The sequence below is a fragment of the Diadema antillarum genome, unplaced genomic scaffold, assembly GCF_040938485.1.
Source record: "Diadema antillarum isolate AM-2024a unplaced genomic scaffold, OU_Dant_1.0 seq00000507_RagTag, whole genome shotgun sequence".
NCBI lineage: Eukaryota > Metazoa > Echinodermata > Echinoidea > Diadematoida > Diadematidae > Diadema > Diadema antillarum.
Genome location: NW_027271462.1, coordinates 418401 through 438890, shown reverse-complemented (window position 1 = coordinate 438890; position 20490 = coordinate 418401). Strand labels below are relative to the sequence as shown.

At 38.3% G+C, this 20490-nt stretch overlaps 1 protein-coding gene across 1 annotated transcript; it reads right to left on the bottom strand.

The window, feature by feature from the left end:
• Nucleotides 1-705: 705 nt before the first annotated feature.
• On the bottom strand, nt 706-20050 carry LOC139733995 (carbohydrate sulfotransferase 15-like). Its single transcript, XM_071644802.1, has 9 exons — nt 19678-20050; nt 13868-14005; nt 13222-13397; nt 11052-11271; nt 5826-5921; nt 4728-4881; nt 3336-3498; nt 2063-2207; nt 706-890 (listed from the first exon to the last, which is right to left on the bottom strand). Exons 2-9 carry the CDS (start codon nt 13989-13991, stop codon nt 706-708), a joined length of 1263 nt encoding a protein of 420 aa, XP_071500903.1. The 5' UTR covers nt 13992-14005; nt 19678-20050.
• Nucleotides 20051-20490: the final 440 nt, after the last annotated feature.

Sequence of the window (20490 nt, the reverse complement as noted above, 5' to 3'; positions counted from 1 at the left end):
TGAAAAGGCGCATCAGCCAACTAAGACTGAGATTAGGGAAACTGTTCCTTTGTCAGTGGCACTGCATGATTATTATTAAATCGTTATTTTTGTACATCTGTATGTACTCATGAAGATGCGCATAGTCCGGTGGCGGCTAATCTCGTACTTCAAAATGGTTGAATTTGTTGAAAATCCATCGTTAAGTATATGGGTCCATTTGTGGTCGTATCGATTTCCACATAAAGAGAGTAATATGGAATATGTGTCGCTCAGTTCCATGTTCCAATACTCATAGAAATCCCTCAGCACACGGTCTGTCTTTGGTAGTGTAAAGTTATTCTCTCTGCAGCTTCATCTTCGGTCTTGTAATTGGTTTTGACAATTCCAACGCGCATATTGCCTATTTGAGTGTTTTAAACACCCATACACCTCCGCAACCTCTCCCCAGTGTGGGTGGGGAGTGCTGAGAAGTTTGTATCATTACCACATAGAGAGATTGTTATTGAGTAACTCGCTTAGTTCCCTGTTCCAAATACTCATAGGAAATCCCTCAGCACACAAGTTTATCTTTGCTGCTTTAATACTTCAACTTTGTTCTTGTTGTTTTATTTATCTTGGCTTCGACATGTTCGACACGCAGAGTTCCTATCGGAGTGTTTTAAACACCCGCACCTCTCCGTAAGCTCTTCTTCAGCCTGGGTTGGAAAGGTTGAGAAGACGGTATCATTGCCACATATAGAGATTGTTATCGAGTAACTGGCTTAGTTCCCTGTTCCAGTTCGCATAGAAATCCCTCAATATTCGCTCTGTCTTTGGGAACATTGGCCCTACAGCTTCGACCTTCTTCTTGTTCGAGTTTCTTGGCTTCGATGCGCAGATTTCTTGCACACGACGACTGGACAAACGCTCTATTAGAGAGAGAAAAAAAAATACTGACACCATAGTGTATATTCAACCAGGGGGATGTTCTCTTCCCACCTCCCTGTTTCAACCAAAGCGGTACTACATTGCACTCCCGTAATAACGAACACGTTATAACGAAATCCGGTTACAACGAAATGAATATCCAGGTCGCAAAAGTATGGGCTCTATTTTTTTTTTTAACTGTTTATTTGTTCGGTTACACCGAAATTTCGATATAACAGAAGAAAACTTCCGGTCCCGAGGACTTCGTTATAACGGGAGTCCACTGTAGAACCTCCTTACTTCAACATGTTTTGTTTGTGTGTGTGTGTGTGTGTGTGTGTTTGTTTTTTTACTCTTCGATACAATGTAATCATTGTTTTGTGGGGACATGGGTCACCCGTGATGTTAAAACCTTTTTCAACCTGGAACAAATATAACAATTATGATAACATTCTACCGTGACTCCTTTCCGCAGACCTGTCATCGCATAATAAATACGTTCTGCTTACGAGGAATGTGGCGCATCCTTGTTTAGTTATTCGATTTAAAGGTTCAAAGGGAACTGCTTGAAATAGGCAGGTTGTATATTACATTAAGTAGTCTACCGAGGAGCTTTTTTGGTGTTACTCATGCATATCAATACTATAACTTCATCACTCATAATGTGAGAAATCGTGGCTAGAACGTATGGAGCACATATATCGAAAATAACATATGAAAATGAAATCATGCGTCGAGCAATTTTGAACGTTGTCATAAGCTCATTTGCGCAAAACAAATAAACAAAAAAATAAATAAAACAAGAAAGAACGTATTACTGCGGTTGTAATTGTATTTTGCCTCTGCCTTTCTCTTCGTCTAGCCATTACATGAGATTTTTAGAGAGTAGTGACGACACCATGCTGAGGAATAATCAGTCTCTACATGTGAGAAGTCTAACGTCATTACATTCTTTACAAATTAGAAATTTAAGTATGTAATTTGTAATATTGACTATGCATCAGGGCTCTCACCGTGCAGTAAAAAAAAAATGTATAGGCCTATGTTTTCTCTCCTTTGAAAATTCGTGCTTATTACTATCATTATCATCTTACAGCGACTAATTCTATCATCTTGGATGTAAACGATGATAAATGTGACGATTTTATAAAATCTCAGGTAATGAAGCACTCACCTAACTGAAGAAATTCAAAGATGTCGGGTAAAAGGTTCGTGCAGTTGACATGCCAGTCATCGAGGCGTAGGATCATCAGCTGGTGTTGGGGGAACACCCGCAACCAATCTCGGATGTATACAACGTAGATTCCTAAAAGAAGTCGCTGTTACAATATGGAAGGAAAAATAAAAATAGGAACATAGCTAAGAGGCGGGCCGATGAAGTGATGAGTGCTTTAAAGACCACATTCCAAGCTTAAGATAAAGAGCAGTGTGAAAAGTATTAATTGGATAATGGAATCAAATCAAATATCTTAAAGTTAAGGCGGATCTCTTTTTTTTTTTTTTTTTTTTTTTTGGGGGGGGGGTCATCTTCTCCGAAGCAGTCTATGAAATATGACTTCTTCCGAAACTTCTATAATTCCCCCTGACAAAATATCATACAATAAAGAATAAAACTCTCACTGCGATCCACTTTCGACAAGTTTGCGAATTGTGCGCGGTTAAGAAGGAAGAAACAGGCACAAGTTTCCGAAGAAAGAGTTGTTTTATCAAAACAACAATATCTACGGTTGAATTTATTTTCTTTTTGATAGTGGAAGGCGTTATAACGATTCGATGAGTCACAATCAGATCTTGTTCACAGAGGACGACTCATTTTCAAAACGACGATACAGTCCCCTTTCTCTGTGGTTTTGCTATAAACTGTTTTACTGGATGCAATACACTTTCCCTTTTATACTCCTTTCTTAGCTCTTTTGTCATGGACCGAGAACAATGGTTATAAACACACAAGGAGTAAAATCAATCGGTTGTGAAAAATTTAATCAATGTCGCATGGATTATCATGTCTTTTTAAGGTGTTATTTTGTTCATTATCAACACCATCACTCATAACAAGTAAATCACGTAGGATATGTCACAAAAATAATTTGTTCATTACATATAGGCCTACTATTGCAAGATTAACATAATTGGTATTTATTACACGACCTTCACTGTTTTCGTTATAGTGCAGGGTTGTGAATTGTAGTAAGGATTCTTTCCTAAGGAAATCAATGTGATAAGTGCCCTACAAAACACCTCATGCACGCCAGTCTTGCATGATTTCAGACAAGGTATTATGTACCCCACATGCAGAAATAGCCTCCGTTTCGTTCTTCTCATTTAAACTATGAGATATTGCTGCGAGTGCGACAGTAAACGTATGCGTTAGCTGTATCTCAACTACAATGCATTCAAAGTCACGCCCACTGTAATACTAGCACATTCTCATCGGCTGAAAGTATTACCACGTGGATTTGTTTTCTCCAAGACAACTGCCCATCGTACACACATGCTCGCGCACTCGCGTACGTCGTACAGTTTCGGAATAACGAAACCGCCGTCACTATGCAGTGATGAAATTCTTCGGGACTGGTGTGGCGATTGAAGAACAAATAGTCGGAATATAATCTAGAAATAGGGGGAAAAACATTAAAAAAAAATGACTTCTTGTTGCAAAAGATTTAAGTTAATAAAACGTAGTTCAAATTGTCTTTTTCCACAGAAAGTTAGGATTGTTATACAATCATCGATTAAATTGAAAAGTGCACATTCATGCGCACACGCACAGACAGAAGGGCACACACACACACAAATACACGCGCGCGCGCATGCACACACACTCAAACGCACCCAACAACTAAAGCAGTAAACTGTAAGATTTCAAATGCACATTCCAAGGACATATAAAACAAGTAGGCCTACATCGCAATTGGTTATGTCAGCGTTTAGCTTTCATCGAACACAATAAATCACCTTGACTTAATGATCGTTTCATCATCACCATGTTCAGAACTGGTTTACCATTTTTTTTTTCAGACGCGTCGCCATCGGCTGGAAGAGATTTAGCGCGCCTAAGACTACGATGCACCACCTCGAACTGGATGAGGATGTAAGACCTATATACAGCTCACTTAGTAGCATCGTGTTAAGACGCCACTGACATTACAATAAACTGATTGATTGATTGATTGATTGATTGATTGACTGAGGCCAATTAGGTCATTTATTCGGCAAATAAAACACAAAAGCATATAGTAGTGGCGTTATACAATATGGCAACGCTGGGGTAATAATAATGTCAGGGCCCTCTGGTAGAGCAGTGGCAACACTGAAGAGGCTACCCTGGATGAATGAGACCTTATTATTATCATTATAATATGATAATATACAAATATACTATAATGATATACAAATTCGCATACTTAAAGGGGAAGACCACGTTTGAAATAAGATTGTTGAATAGAACCAGAAAAAAAAAAGAATGAGAGGTAAAAGAGAATGAAAGTTTGGCCAATAGAGTCTGATAAAATACAAGACAATACTTGCATGTTTGCATAATGCATAGGAACATGGGGTCTAACTACCCCCCCCCCCACACACACACACACTTTCTTGCACCAGAAAATGCTGTTAAACCTTTTTTTTGGGGGGGGGGGGGTGATTATCAGCTGATTGAACTCAGAAGTAACATTAGAAACGTGCGTTAAGCCTTGTCTTGTGCATGTCAGCTGATTAAACCCGGAAGTGCCACCAGAAATATAAACTGCCCACCCCCCTTAAAAAAAAAACAAAAAAAAAAAAAAACGCAACGCCAGTCATGCTTTAATACAGTAAACGGCTCAATTGTGATGCACAACCTCGACACTGGGTCGCGGAGAATCGCAATCAGTCGAGCCTCAGGCTGCACTGCCCGTATGACGTCAGCCATCACATGTGGCGGTCCTTCATACAGGTCCCCGAACAGCGCCCTCCATTTTCTATTGTCCCACATGGTTGAGGCGGACCCATCACCTGTTAGGTCCAAAAGCGAGAACAAATTTGTCACACGTGACCGACCACATAATATCCTGACACTGTTGGATGTGATTTGGGTTGATGGCCAAACGTCAAAAATCCAATGCGTGTCGCAATTGTTTGACTCCAATTGTTTAATATCTAACTCTGATATCACAAAAATTAGGCCTGATTATTGTTTCACACGCAGCTTTCTGCGAAAGGATTCAGGGCCAGTATTCAATTAACCAATTAAAGCAAGGTATGTCAATGTATGTTGGGAAATATAAATTCTTTGTAGGGTACACCAACCTGTCATTATATATTCAGAAATTTAAGTAAAGTTGGGTTAAAAGGACCACTTGAGTAAGACATACCCACCCATCTCCTTGAAAAGCCTAGCTGCACTGTATCTATTGTGCAATTCGTCTTTTATTCTTTTTCAATTTTTATTTTAGCAAAACGTTCATCTCCAGGTGAGAAAAATGTGTTGTTTTTGCAGTGGCAATAGCAAAATGAAGGGTACTTGATGTTATTTCATTGTCTGTATACCTCGAGGATTGTGTGTGTGTGTGTGTGTGTGTGTGTGAATCATGCACCCTTCTCACGCGTTGTGTGATGAATGGCTTCGCGGCAAGGAAAATTTAAAAAGGGTACGTAAAGTTTTAAAGACTTGTTAGTAGGGGTTACGCACCTTTCTTTCATTTTCAGATCTACGAACCTTCATGATAATGCCACAAATCTTCGGATTAACAGACCTATGTCATCGTCGGATTACGGACATTTAGGCATTCGAAATTGGTGTGTTTCGGCATGACGAACCTCCGGAAAAAGAAATTAACTTATTTGCATTTTTCTGATGTACGAAACTTCGGAAGAAGGAACATCACCCAGCCATCAATATTGTTCATACAATATTTGTTGTCAAACCTGTTGTTGCATGTAACCTTACTAATTCTCACCTATCATTAGTTCGCCTTTCAGAGACTGGTTTTGCAGAATCCGGGTTACCATTTCTCTGGACCGTTCTAGATATCGTTCAAATGGGATTCCGTCATCTGTCGAAAGAAAAAACTGTGCATTCACAACATCAAATATTTCTCATAAGCTGTTGTTGGCATTGTTATAAAATGGGCTTTAGAATCTCTGCAGTCTTATTGATCAAATATCATGCATCGATTTTCACTGATCCACACTTAGCCATGCGTCCGGTAAAATCCGAATGCAAAAGCGTTCCGGAGGCATTATTTGAGGGGGGGGGGGTTGAATTTCATGAATTTACGGGCCCATTATACAACCAAGACCCCGTTTACAGTGCGAGGCGAGGCCGCGGCTCGGCCCAGCCCCGCTTCAGTGTAAACGCGCAAAAGGCCAAAATTGGCCTCGCATTTGGCTCGCTCTGGAGGTGGTCTCGGCAGCGGCCCAGCCGCGGCCGGGCCCGGCCTTTTCTCAAGGTAAACGCAAACTGGGCCAAATACGCGGCCAATTTTAGTCTAGCTTCCAAACCCTCTGCCCGTACTATTTCGCTATTCAGGATATTAACCCCCTCAACGTCGAAAGCTAGTATAGTTTAAGGAGGTTTTGTCCTGCAAAGGATTTTTCCTTCGGCAAAGGCCTTTGCCCGAACGGCGACTTCCTAGCCACGGAATCCAGATGGCAAAGGGTCTGAAAACCAGACTATACCAAATTGCGTTTGTTTACAAGCAGAGCGCCACTACGACAAAATATGGAAAGGTTTGAATTAAAAGCGCGGCCGAGCCAGGCAGTGTAAACGGACAAAATTGCGGGGCTCGGCCCCGCAATTGAAGCTGGGTTCGGCCCAGCCCCACACTGTAAACGGGGTCCAATGATGCACAGGTCTATTTCGTGGAACGAAGAGCGTTGGATGCTCTTGTTTAACTTTGGAACAATCTAAATCCCACTTGCTGCGCTCGTAGGTTTAGCAGTTCAAAAGTTGAACTCGTGCATCCAGTATTGCCACCGAACCACTCTGTCCTGTGCATCATTTTGTATAATATTATCATCACACGACTGAATATAACGCATAGCAGAATGACGAGCTAGAATTGTCATCCAAAGTCAGAAAAATGCAAGATTTTAACCATTAGAATTCTAATGGACCATTAAAAACTATGAGGCCAGTGGTCTCTATGTGACAAGTGACACACTGGACCACTAGAAAACCATTAGAAAACGATCTAGTTAATGGACCATTACAAATCATTTGTAATGGAGAATAAGAAACCCGCAGAGCAATTACACAGTACAAAATTAATGTGTAATACATTCTACATAATGACTTATATTATCAGATTCCAATAAGAGTGTTTAGAGTCACATGCAAACCTAATGACATTAGTAATGGTAACGATATTTCGATTGATATTAATGAGCATATTAATAACGATGATAATGTATTAGTAATATGTACATGAAAAAATATCTCTCGTTACATAATGTACAATATAATATGAATGAATATGTATACATGTATGTATGTAATATATAGTATAATGATTGTGTACGCGCATGTGTGTATGTGTGTGTGTGTGTATGAACATTATGCATTCCTGCGTATATATTGTTTTTGTGCAATGTTCTGTTTTGTGGGGTTTTTTTGCGTGTGTGAATGTGAATTTTGTGGCATTAAACGAAATTCGAATAAAGAATTAATATATATATATATATATATATATGTCTTATATATATACATATTATATATATATTATATATATGATATATCGTGTCCATCTAGCCACCTCTGTATCTTATCTATCTTCATAATCTTATCTCCCTCTCTCTCTAATAATAATAATAATAACCAATATTTATATAGCGCTTTTTCTAAACAGACACAAAGCGCTTCAACAATTGTAACAAAATGCAAAAAATCAACAGTATTTACAAAACAAAACAGAGAAAGTACAAAGCAAATCAAATAAACAATGATCACTAGCAGTGAAGGCCTTACTTCTGGAACAAACAAGTTTTCAACAGTTTTTTGAATTAATCTGTGTTAACTGCTGATTGGACATTTGTAGGGAGACTGTTCCAGGATTTAGGTGCTGCAGTACTGAAGGCGCGACTTCCGGCTTTAGTTCGGGTTCTTGGGGTAGTTAGCACAATACGTGTGGTGGACCTAAGGTTATAAGTTGACTGGCGGATGTGGAGGAGCTCAGAAAGATACACTGGTACTTCATTATGGAGGGCTTTGTATGCAAGTGTAGCAGTCTTGAATTCAATTCTCTTAGAGATAGAAAGCCAATGCAGATCATTCATGAGGGGTGTCACACGGGCAAACTAGGACTTATTGTACACTAATTTAGCAGCATGATTTTGGAGAAGCTGTAAACGTTGGATATTTTGTGATGTAGTGCCATAAGATAAACTATTACAGTAATCTAGTCTGGAGAGTACGAGTGCTCTCACTGCGTCATGAGCAGAAGCTTCCTTGATGTCTGGTTTACATCGTCTCTTTGAGATGGGTCACAAGTCGGGTAGATTTGTATGTCATCTGCATACATGTGATAACGAACGTTATGCCTATCATAAATATCAGCTACGGGTTTGAGATACAACGTAAACAGGAGAGGACCCATCACCGAGCCCTGTGGGACTCCAAATTCAAGTGGAACATCTACTGATGACTCGCCATCAATTCGCACGTGGGACCTTCTATGAGCGAGATACGTCTTGAGCCAATTCAAAGCAAGGTCTGTTACACCATAAACTTCTTCCATTCTGGACAACAACAATGAATGATCCAGCGTGTCGAAGGCTGACGACAGGTCATGGGAGAGAACAAATACTGCCTTCCGGTTGTCAAGTGCCTGTAAGAAGTCATTTTGGAGATACAGGAGCGCTGTCTCCATGCTATGATTCAACTCATCAATGTATCCTGTCAATTGCTTGGACACTGCTTTCTCGATTAGCTTCGCCAGAAACCGAATATTGAGGAGAGGCCTGTGAGTTCTTTAGCTCATTTTTGTCCAAGTTTGGTTTCTTCAGAATTGGGGTGATAGATGCTGATCCAAGACATGGTGGAAATAGTCCTGATGTCAGCGACTCATTGATGATTTTTGTCAGTCTTGGTAGTAGAATCTCGAGATGATGCTTCAGGAGTCAAGTTGGTATAGGATCAAGATGGCAAGTCTTGTTCGAGGAGTTGGTGGCGAACTTCTTGACTTCATCCGGCGTTACAGGATGAAACTGTGGTAGACTCACATCAGGTGAACGCAGACCTGACATATCAGATTGATCAGACGATATATTCAGGTCATCAATGTAATTCTGAATGTGTTTGATTTTGTTTGAGCAGAATATTGCAAATGATCTAGCCAACTGTTCAGAAGAGTCAACATCAGGAAGAAAGCGTTGTTCCTTATTCAAAAGGCCTTGAAGTGTTCTAAATACCTCCTCAGGGGAACTGCTTCCAAACACACTTCTGTAGTATGATACCTTTGCCTCCAGGAGTGTTTTTGCCATATGTGATTTAGCTTCCAAATATGGTGTCTTATCACAATCTGGATTAGACTTTAATGAAATGCGGAGTTTCCTTTCTTGTCTCCTCTGTTCTCTCTTAGCCTGCTGCACATCAACATTGTACCACTTTGGCTTGTGACGGACAGTAACTTTACTCTCACAAACAGGAGCATGAGCGTCCAGAACAGAGACAAGGATCTTATCGAATGACTGGATGTTGTCATTGAGGTCTTTGATGTCACTTGACCCCTCTAATCCTGAGCTTAAGTCTTGCGCAAAAGACATCTGATCTATACGAGCGAATTTGCGATACTGTTTTGTCTTTTGTTGCACAGGCGGTTTGTCGCAATTTATTTTGCAACTGATTGCCGCATGGTCGGACATGAGATCTGGATCAACAGAAAGAGACTTTATGAGGTTATCATCATCTCTAGCAATCACTATATCAAGAATGTGTCCTCGTCTGTGTGTTGCTTTGGTAACATACTGTCTTAGTCAAGTTGACTGCAGAGAGCGTTTGATGCGAAGAACATCAGATCTTGATGGGCAGTCAAAGTGAACATTCATGTCGCCAAGCAGCAACGATTTTCCTGGGAGATGGTCAAATATGTCAATGAAATCGTCAAGATCAGCCAGAAATTCAGAAGTTTTTAGACCATTTTGGCGGGAAGGGGAAGGTCGATAGACAACTATGAAATTCATAGATCTGCATTTATTTGTTATTATGCAGCATTCCAGAGTGTCATACTCCTTTTCCAAAGGGACACGACGAAGTCCGAGTTGTGACCTACAAATAGCACCAACTCCACCTCCTCTACCAACCTGACGCGGAACATTGAAGTATACGTATCCTGGTGGTGTTATCTCCTGTATTATGGCATCGTCTTCATCTGTCAGCCACGTTTTAGTGAGGAGCATAATATCTACGTCATGACTAATAACATAGTCAGCCAGGATTAGTGATTTGTTTTTCAGCGACCGTGCATTCCAGTGGCATACTGTCAGCAACTTTGTGTCATCACAGTTTTCATCAATAATCACTCGCAATGGCTCAACTCCAGTGGAACATGCAAATTTCTTTCGTCGAGTAACTTCTTTGTCCCGCACGCCGCCCTCGGCATTTAAAAATGCCATATTCCTTCAACACAGACACCACACTGGGTAGCAGTGCAAGTTTAGAGTCATTATGTCTCAAAGCGATGAGGCTTGACCTTGAGTACTGTAGCCCACAGCCATGATCATCAGCCATTGTGAGGGGGCAATGAAGTACAGCATACCTCCTGCAGCAAACAAAAGTTCCTGGGTACAGCTCTTTGTTGAGATGGTCAGTCAAGTTGTATACTCCTATTGTTGCTTGTGACTGCTGTCCCAGAGAAGCTGCTGAGCTACTGCCATGCAGCACTTGCAAGCCAAGTAGGCAAGTGAAGAAATGCACCAAAAACTTTGCGAAGATACAACATTATCCACTCATGAAAATGTCTGAATTCGGTCTAGCAGGTTGACAACCTCACCACAACAACCTTGGTAGTGAAACAGTCCAAGTACAAGTACATAAAACACATAATCAGGAGGCAAGGTGAGAGCCCCCTGATACAGTGGCAGCAGCTAATGACAGCGCTCTAAAAAAAATGCAAAAATAATCCAATCTTGCTTTGGCACTGCATGAGGTTGCTGCCTCAAATATTGAGCTCCATAATTTAACTTACATCGCCTTCTTGTCCACCAATGAGGCTCCTTGACTACTCTGTATGACACGACTTGGGGATGATGGACTATCTTCATCCAAAGGTCGCTTGTCCCACACTTGGGCATGCCCACAATGTAGAAATAGGGCAAGCATCTGATAGTATTCTGTCTAGCGCCCTCTACCTTCCAGCAGGAACTCTTGTAACCAGGCAGGTACTCGTCTGGCAATTTATCGAACACCTTCGTTTTCAGAGAAAAAGGAAGGAGAGAAAAAAAACCCTGAAAATTTCATCCAAAACTGAAAGTGAAAGAAAAAAAAGTGGTGTTCGATCTCTCCCAAAGTTTTGAAATTACAGTCGTGTATCCACTGTGCGGGATGTTGAATGGATTTGAATTGAATTGAATTGTATTCAATTGAATTGAATTGAATTGAATTGAATTGAATTGAATTGAATTGAAGTGGTTTATTGATTAGGAAACACACACAGTAAATCATAGCAGCCAGCCGGCTGAATTGCTGTTTATACTTCACAATTATTTAAAATTACACTGGATAACTCACTGAAAAACTTTGAGGTATATGAAACAATTGATGGACTTACCCGTAAGTACAAGCTAAAATTAATCAATAAATAAATTATGTCAAAACATCAGATACACAGAAAAATGAAACATAAATCTGGCTTCTGACTTCCTTTAATGTTTCAAAACAGAAAAAAAAATATTCACTCTCATTGTGATAAGAACCAAAAAGTAAACAAAATCTCATTCACTTCATCGGAGAGAGAGAGAAAGTAGAAAACTTATTGACAGATATAGAAGGAGCGATGAATGAAAGTGCGAGAAGAGAGAAAGAGGGATACAAAATGAAAAAAAACAAACAAACATTGAATTAAAAGTAGACTCTCAATTTCTGGTTATAGCACAAAAGTACATTAACTCCTGCCTCCAGTTTATTTAGGTATCAATAAACAATGCATGAAGTAAGAAAAGCAAATAAAATATCAAAATGAATAATGTGGTATGTGCTATTTCATAATATGCCTATGCTTACTAGTAAAAAATATATCAATATAAACATCGATAATAATAATATCATACGTATTAAATGAAGATCAAAATCGCTATACATCGTAATTGCTTGATTGTTGCGAAAACAATCACACTATGTTATTGCAAATATTACTATCATATTTGTTTTGACCAAAAAAAAAAAATTAATCACCATGTGAGAGGGAGGAGATAAAGCGAGAGGAAGTCTGGCAGAAAGAGGGGATAAAAGAGTGAGGTTGCATCATTGGTATAACAATCAGTCATGGCTGTTGAAATACAAAAAACATCAATATATCAGAGAGTTAAAATATGAGAGGGGGTGAATGGCGATTACCCTCCCCCCCCCCCCCAAAAAAAAAAAAAAAAAAAAAAAAACTCAACAAAAGAAACAGAAAAGGGGGAGATTGAAAGCTAAAACAATGTATAAATTACATTCACACATTCTATCTTCACATTATATCACATTAGAAATAATGAAACATATCAATTGCAGGTACTAATAAAAGGACCCTCACAAAAACATAAATATACGTGCCTTTATGACAACAATTTCAACACGATAGAATTCAGAATAGAAATGCACATAGTATTTTCTTCACAGATGTATTCAGATTTGTTTCAAGTTGCCCCAACGACTACAAACCAGCATCTCTTCTACAGGGTTGTCACTCAAATTGATATTATGATAAAATATGATATGATATATGACATGACATGACTATGGGATGATATACATGATATGATATGATATGATATGACTATGATATGATATGATATGATATGAAATATGATATGATATGAAATATGATTTATTGAAAGCTTTCAACGAGACCTGATGTAAACATTTTGAAATACAGCCGTCTATCCACTGTCCGGCATGTTGTCATTCAAGCTTATGTACTTTGATTTGATTTGATTTGATTTATTAAAAGTTTCAAAGTGTGAGAGACCTGACGCATATTTTGTGAAAAACGAAAACACAACACGACTTATCTTTCATGACATTTGAAAAGAGTGCAGTGAGCTTTGGTTAACCCGAACTTTAGCCACTGTCTGTTAACTGTACAAACATTCCCTCCAGTAGGTAGACACAATGAATTCATCATTGATTAATGCGATGGATATTTCAAAACTTACTGGTTTCGCCATCTTGTAGACGGCAGGGGACAATGAAGTGACGTTTGGTTTCCTTCGAACCACTCGATTCGTACGCCCTAGAGAGTCCCGCGGGAACGGGATTCTTTTTGTGCTTACGTCAGTCTGAAAATCACTGCCATCAACTTCGTCTGTTCTAACCAAAGGACGGTAATCAACTGTGTGTAGGGGGAGAGAGAAACATGAAGAAAACGCATATTTTACAGTGGATGAGTGGTTATGAAGGGTATGAAATGAATGGACTGACACACCACATTCATAGACCGCTGGTTTGTTTTTTTTTTTTTTGTTTTTTATTGTCATTATCATTGGGGGGGGGGGGGCAGTACTGAGTGAAGGGTCAATGTACAAGTATACGTAACCGCCCCGCTGTAATTCACAATGCATTCAATGTCTTTAAACCACACAGTAAACTGCATGTCTTGTTAAGACTAGAGTGTGAAAAGAATGTCGTAGAGGATGTCAACAATTCTCAGCAAGTTGGAAATTCATCTCTATCTCCAGGTATTTCTAAATCAATTTGTTAATAATTCTGTTGACAATCTATATGTCTATATGTGGAAATGCAGAAAATCTGGAGTAAAGACAACAGAGATCAATGTATACATGTAACTTCATGTCAACTTACATTTAAATTTAGGTTGTTCTTGTTTGAAATCATAGCTCTTGGGTACAAACGCGCTGTAGAAGATGATCGCGACTATAAAAACACAGCCAACTCTCAGTGCGATGTCCCTGGCACTATCGGCCATGATGACGTCACGACCTGTAAGGGTGAGATGGAAATTATTATTATTATTATTATTATTATTATTATTACTATTAATATCATCATCATTATCATTATCATTTATTTGCATTTCAACATAAAACTCAAGAAGAAAATCATGATATAAAGAATGTGGTGATTTTTAGGTGCATATACTTTTGGTTGCAAGGGAAGGGAAAGGCAAACTTGATCACCGAGGCTCGAGGCCTTTTTCCCCGACAAGTGCATGCTCCCAGAATCAGCTATATCAATGTGAAACAGTTACACACAAAAAACAATGCACAAACAAAAACAACTAAGGAAAAAGATTCTGTGGTCAGGTCGACGTGTCAGTCATTAAAGTTACCGTCAAAAAGAAATAGATGGCGAATGATGACCTTCTAATTCTAGATGATATTTTTTTCTAACAGTATTCATGTAAATAATTTGATCAGTGGTATACTTTATCATGATATGTTGTCATAATTTATGCGCACCCTTGCCAGCTCACAACATTTAGAATCAAAGCAGAACGATAAAAAAATATAACAACGAGGTTATACAGGAAGGAAACGAATGACAATATTAAATTATTAAAATCCTATTTAATTCAGGAAGGTTTTGGTAAGGATTTCGTAAATTGTATGAGATGCACATAAGGCAAACCATGATGTATTTTGTAATATTAAGAATGTTTACTAATACATTCAAGAATACCATTAGCTAAAAATGAATTTCGTAGAAGGTCACAAAGTGAATCGTGCGTTCAATAAAAATAGGCAATGAAATGTAAAGGATAGCAGTCAACACTCAGCATGTTCCAAATTTTGACAAGTTTAAATGATACAGAAATAAATGGAATAGTTTAATTCGTTTGCCATAAAAATGTATCATTCTCAAATATTTCAGAACAATACAAATAACGTGAATAGTTATGTCAAACCGTGAATATAACCACATAGAAAAATGACAGTAAACCACTTTTTATAGTATATTCTATAATAAAAACAAAGAACACAATGGTACATCTAACGCATTAAACACTTAACACGTTACCGATATAGACCCTGAATTACCATGGAAAAGGTAAACAATTCTAAAACAGATTTCACAAAGTCTCTTCCACCACACTTTTACAAAATAATCATTCTGTTTTCTTGTTTTCTTTACGTACAACAAAAGGTGATGGAGACAGATCAGTAGAAGGCTGAAGTATAGTAAATCAACCTGCTATAAAGGACCGATGGAATGTATTTTTAGAGAAAATTATTGCTAGTTTAATCGCACCTCTTACATATATTTACAGTTATTTATTTCTACATGTAAATGTTCCAATTCCTTTGAAATAGCTAAAGTGATTCCAACTGAAAAAAAGACGACCCTTCACTCCTTTCAATTTACCGACCGTTATCTATATCAAACAGATTTTCTAAGGCCGTGGAGAAACATTTTCATATATTTTCATCTTACCCTTTATAATTGGTTTGTTCCTAATCAATTCGATTTTTAGATGCAAACATTCTGCTGAGTATGGTATTGTTCAAGTGTTAGATAAGGTGACAGAATATTGTCGGATCTTGCGGTCTGTCGTGGAGAAACATTTTCATATATTTTTTATCTTACCCTTATAATTGGTTTGTTCCTAATCGATTTGATTTTAGAAGCAAAATTCTGCTGAGTACTATGCTTTTGTTCAAGTATTAGATAAGGTGACAGAATGTTGTCGGATCTTGCGGTCTGTCGGGGCAATCGCGTTACTATAAGTAATCGTTATAGACAAGTTTTGGACGTTTCAAAAGTTGTCTACGATCAACGTGATTGCCACGACTGACCTTAAGATCTGATAAGATCACCACGACTACTCCACGATTAAGACCACGATTTCAAATGTGGAGCAAATTGTGACAGACATACACTAAAATTCTGCAATGAGCTAATAATGGTCTGTCATAGCATTCATAGCGGATCGCCCAAAATAGTGGGAACGTCGCATTAAATAGACATCGCAGCCCATCAGATTCCAGATCTATTTGATCTACAAGCACACCAGCGCTTCATGCGCTTATATTGACATAAAAATATGCCTCAGTAAATGTTAGTCCTCTGCATAATTTACAATTTAAGTGCAATTAAACACCAGAAAGGGCACTTGAATGTTTGATTTTTGTAGAGATTTACAAAGCTGTAGGCCTACACACTTCACTTTAGTGATGTTGATGAATAATATACCATGCTTAAGTGTAGATTCGAGGTAAACAATAAACTTTAGCAAATACAACGCTTATTATATGAATGATTCTTCACCCTGCAGCTTAAAGGTCGTGTATTCCCTATTGCAAACTTCACGAAATTTGCATGGTTGAGGAATAATGTCTTTCGACGTCATGTATGAAATCTTACAATATTTCACCTCAGAGTGTGTTAAAAAGATTAAAGAAGCTATATAACCTCACATCAATCCCTTCCCCTTTGTACCGAGAACAACGGTTGGAATTTTGATTTTTTTTTTCTTGGTCGAATAGATTCAGGGGAAATCAATAGAATTGTTTTCCCTTACTCTCTAAAAAAAATCGAGTGAAAATATTCACTCTTAAAGGAGTGAATACAAAAAAGAGAGAATTTAGAGTGAAATTGGAGTGAATTTTGAGTGAAAATGCTCATTTTCACTCATTCTGGAGTGACCTCAGGGATCACTCAAAGATTTTGGAGGTACACCTGATCACGGCAATCGCGAATCTTGAGCTGATTACGGTAGGTTTTGTGCTTTTCAAACGTCGTATTTCCGTAAATTTATGGGTGTAAAAATGATTTCCAATCACTTACAGCTCTTTGACTTAGTTATCATCCTTCATGAGTATGTAAGATTACCTCAGCTATACGCAATTCCCCCACAATGTTCGATTTGTTGTGTCAATAATAACAGCAAGTTGTGGTTGTACGAAGGAGCAGCTGATCACGGCAATCGTGAATCTTGAGCTGACGACAGGCTTTGTGCTTATAAAACTTTGTTTTTCCGTAAATTTATGGGTGGAAAATATGATTCCAATGAACACAAACAAACAAACATTTCACGACGTGAATATATAGTTTTGGCGGACGATTTATTCTAGATTGACAACAAATTACACACCAATTTCCTGAAAAGTACACACAGTTTGCCTATAGATACGTAAATCTCACTGGGTTGCATACACACGTGGTGACGTCAGAGATTTGGCACTTTTCGTAGCCGCATCGAACTTCTTCCAGGGCTCAAATCTGATGAAAATAAAGATTCTTATATTCACAGCAGAGACAACTGTATTGCATGATTTATGTCAGAAATTAATCAAAATAACATTGAATGTTGGAAAACAGTCAATTTATATGATATTATTTCCTATGAATTTCTTCTTTAAGTCTCTACAGTAGTACTCTTTCACTTTCATTCAGTTGTCATTCATGTCTCTATACGTTCCTTTTTATCAGCAATTATTCTTGACGATGATCATATAGGATTACTGGACATTTTATTCATCAAGTAAGTTTTTGTTTTTCTAATGACCCATTGAATTTGTGGCTATTTATTTACGTAAACGTGTATACTACATATTGAATAAGTATACGTTGGCAGAGATGGTTTTAATAACATGGATTTGAATCTGAATAGGATTACATCGACTTCCATGTCAGGTGCCAAAACAAAACGGTACCACATAAGAAGTGCCGATCACTTGTGCCTGGCGAACAAACCAAAGTACATGGATAGGCAACATAACGTCAATGCATGGTGAATGGTGAAATACACATAAAAACGTTGTAGAATTAGATGAAGGGGAATGAAAATCACGACTTTCAATATTTATTCATGATCGCGATGATGGTCTTGTAGTATCTTGAATTATCGTAGAATTTACGTAGATTCACAACCCATCCAGTTATCAAATTGTGTGTTTTTGCAAAGGAAAGCCACCCTATCCTCAAATTGACTTTAATAACATCACAGAGCAGAATCAAGCAAGCAAGCAAGCAAAATAGAATATACATAGGTCTGTGCATTTTTTTTTGAAAATACCTACAATCTTTAAAACCTTTTCTATCCTACTTTGCAATTACCCATGTAAATTATATTGGGAAAAATTTCATCAGCTATCAAATCCTCTTATTATTTCAGACAAGCAATGAAATGCGCTAGCTTGAAAAAAAGCAAGGAATTGTACTTTGGTTGTTAAGAACGCTAAAATACAGGTGGATTTACTCATTCTAAACAATTCTGATACTGGGTCGATCGAACTCTATCCATCAATATCCCTTTAACCGTTCTGTAATCATGATCAAACACATATATTTACTCTATCCATCAAAATCACTATGAGTGCTGGAGTGACCTATATTTAAAGGGGAAGGCTAGTAACTGATCAGTGGGAATCAGTGGAAATGCTGGGAGATGATTGTTCCAATTCTTATGGGATTCATTCAAGAGTTCATTGTATATCTATTGTTGTGTGAAAATGATTTGCTTCAGAATGGTCTCATGTTCAAGTAATGTGCAGTTTAATGCTTCCAGGTTAGCGTCCCTGGTCAGTGACGGAGCATTAATCTGCACATTCCTTGAATATGAGATCGTTCTGAAGCAAATCATTTTCACACAACAATACATATACAATGAACTCTTGAATGAATCCCATAAGGATTGGAACAATCATCTCCCAGCATTTCCACTGATTCCCACTGATCAGTTACTAGCCTTCCCCTTTAAGAATGTTCCATGATAATAGCAGCATTAATGGCGGTTTTGCTGCAACGCTACACTGCAAAAAGTCCGGTGTTAAATAGTGAACACCGAGCTGGTGTTAAATTTTCGGTGCTCATTTATGGTGTTAAATTAACACCTCCGGGTGTCATTTCCAAACATAAAACTATTTTTGAAGAGTTTCTTAGTAACTGCACTCCTTGTTGATTTTTAATTTAAACAAGACGATCAAGAATTTTACATTAAAATAGTAGATTTTTGAAAAAATGTGAAAATAAATTTACACCACAGTAACACCAGCTGGTGTGGTCTCTTATTGAAGCTGGACGGGTGTTAAACCATTGATATTAACACCAACAAATATCAAATCAACACCAAGTGGTGTCAGTTTTGAATTAACACCAGTAAAGTGTCAAAATAACACCAGGTACAGTGTCAAATTAACACCACGAAGTGTCAGGTGAACACTTTTCAACACCATCACAGTGCATTTTCTACACCTGTGGGTGTAGTCCTCTATTGAAGTTTGATCGGTGTTAGATTTAACACCCATGGTGTTAAATCTAACACCGATGTTTTTACAGTGTATATTTCCCATATGTTTACGAAGCTACACTAAGATTTGAACAATAATGTGTTGCGTATCGATCATATCGATTTTTAGTTTAATAAAAATACATTAATGAGTCCGCCTTCTGTATGGTCTTACGTGACATGTAAAGCCATATTGCAAAACGTAATCTGGCTTCAGTAATAAGTGGCATCGAGTAGTCTATGTCACTATTGCCTTCAGAATTCGTTATCGAATAGTCTAGACTATGTCTCATTGTACCAATCTGATAAACTCTTGTATCGAACGATATCTAAAATCGCACGCAAGCTTTATGGAGTGTCTTCCTGATCACTTTATGTTTTAAAACTTAGCCAAGTATCTGCGTCTGGTGTACAAATTACTTACAATCTGATAGCAGGTCTACTTATTGGCCAGACACACATAGATTTCGCGTTGATATCTTCTTAGTTGCTCTTCTGTCCTTTCTCTGCTGGGTCTGACGCAGGCAGGGACGATAAAAACTTCAATCTTGAATGGAGGAAATATGAAGAGCATCAGGCCTATCCGATCGTAACACTGCAGTGCGAAGCCCCCGAGAAATCCATGAACGAAATTTGGGCAAAATAACACTCCGTCTATTTGAGGTATCCAAGAGTTTGTCCGGCGAGAGCGTCTGCGCTGTAGAATTCAATTAGGGTCGTAATATCTAGTGTTCATACCGCATTTCAGCACCACCATTTCAAACACTCCTTTGAAGTAATTACGTCCGCCAGCTCTGTTACGCTTGCTATGAATGAAGTGCCTATACTAAAGATGAAAACGCCATCAGAGCACTGTAACTTATGGCGGTCATAAGGGGGGGGGGGGGGGGGCTTCCAGAGAAGAACAAAAGCACTTTCAATGGGTTATGCAATGAGCTAGATTCGTTGCTATGTCTGCGCATAAATTATCTTTAGTTAGAAATTACTATAATTAACAGCACCCAAACCGAATTGGTCTATAAAAACTCCCCCCTTTATAATACACCTGCGCAGGTGCCCCAATGGTAACTATCGTGGACTGGCATTCATTTCAGTTTCTTTCGCCGCCTGCGATAACTATCTTTTCGCTTTTGTTGTGAACAGATATAAAGTTCTTTGTGTACGTGTCAAAATGTTATTGGCAATGATCACATCATAAAGGAGACAATGATTTTACAGTTCAAACCACATTGTATCC

What these genes read in the sequence shown, in the direction of transcription:
- LOC139733995 (XM_071644802.1), bottom strand. Translation starts at nt 13,991, where the DNA reads ATGGCCGATAGTGCCAGGGACATCGCACTGAGAGTTGGCTGTGTTTTT. An exon ending in AGAACAACCTAAATTTAAAT is followed by an intron (nt 13,398 to 13,867) that starts GTAAGTTGACAT and finishes CCCTACACACAG; the next exon opens with TTGATTACCGTCCTTTGGTT. An exon ending in GGAGAAAACAAATCCACGTG is followed by an intron (nt 2,208 to 3,335) that starts GTAATACTTTCA and finishes ATATTGTAACAG; the next exon opens with CGACTTCTTTTAGGAATCTA.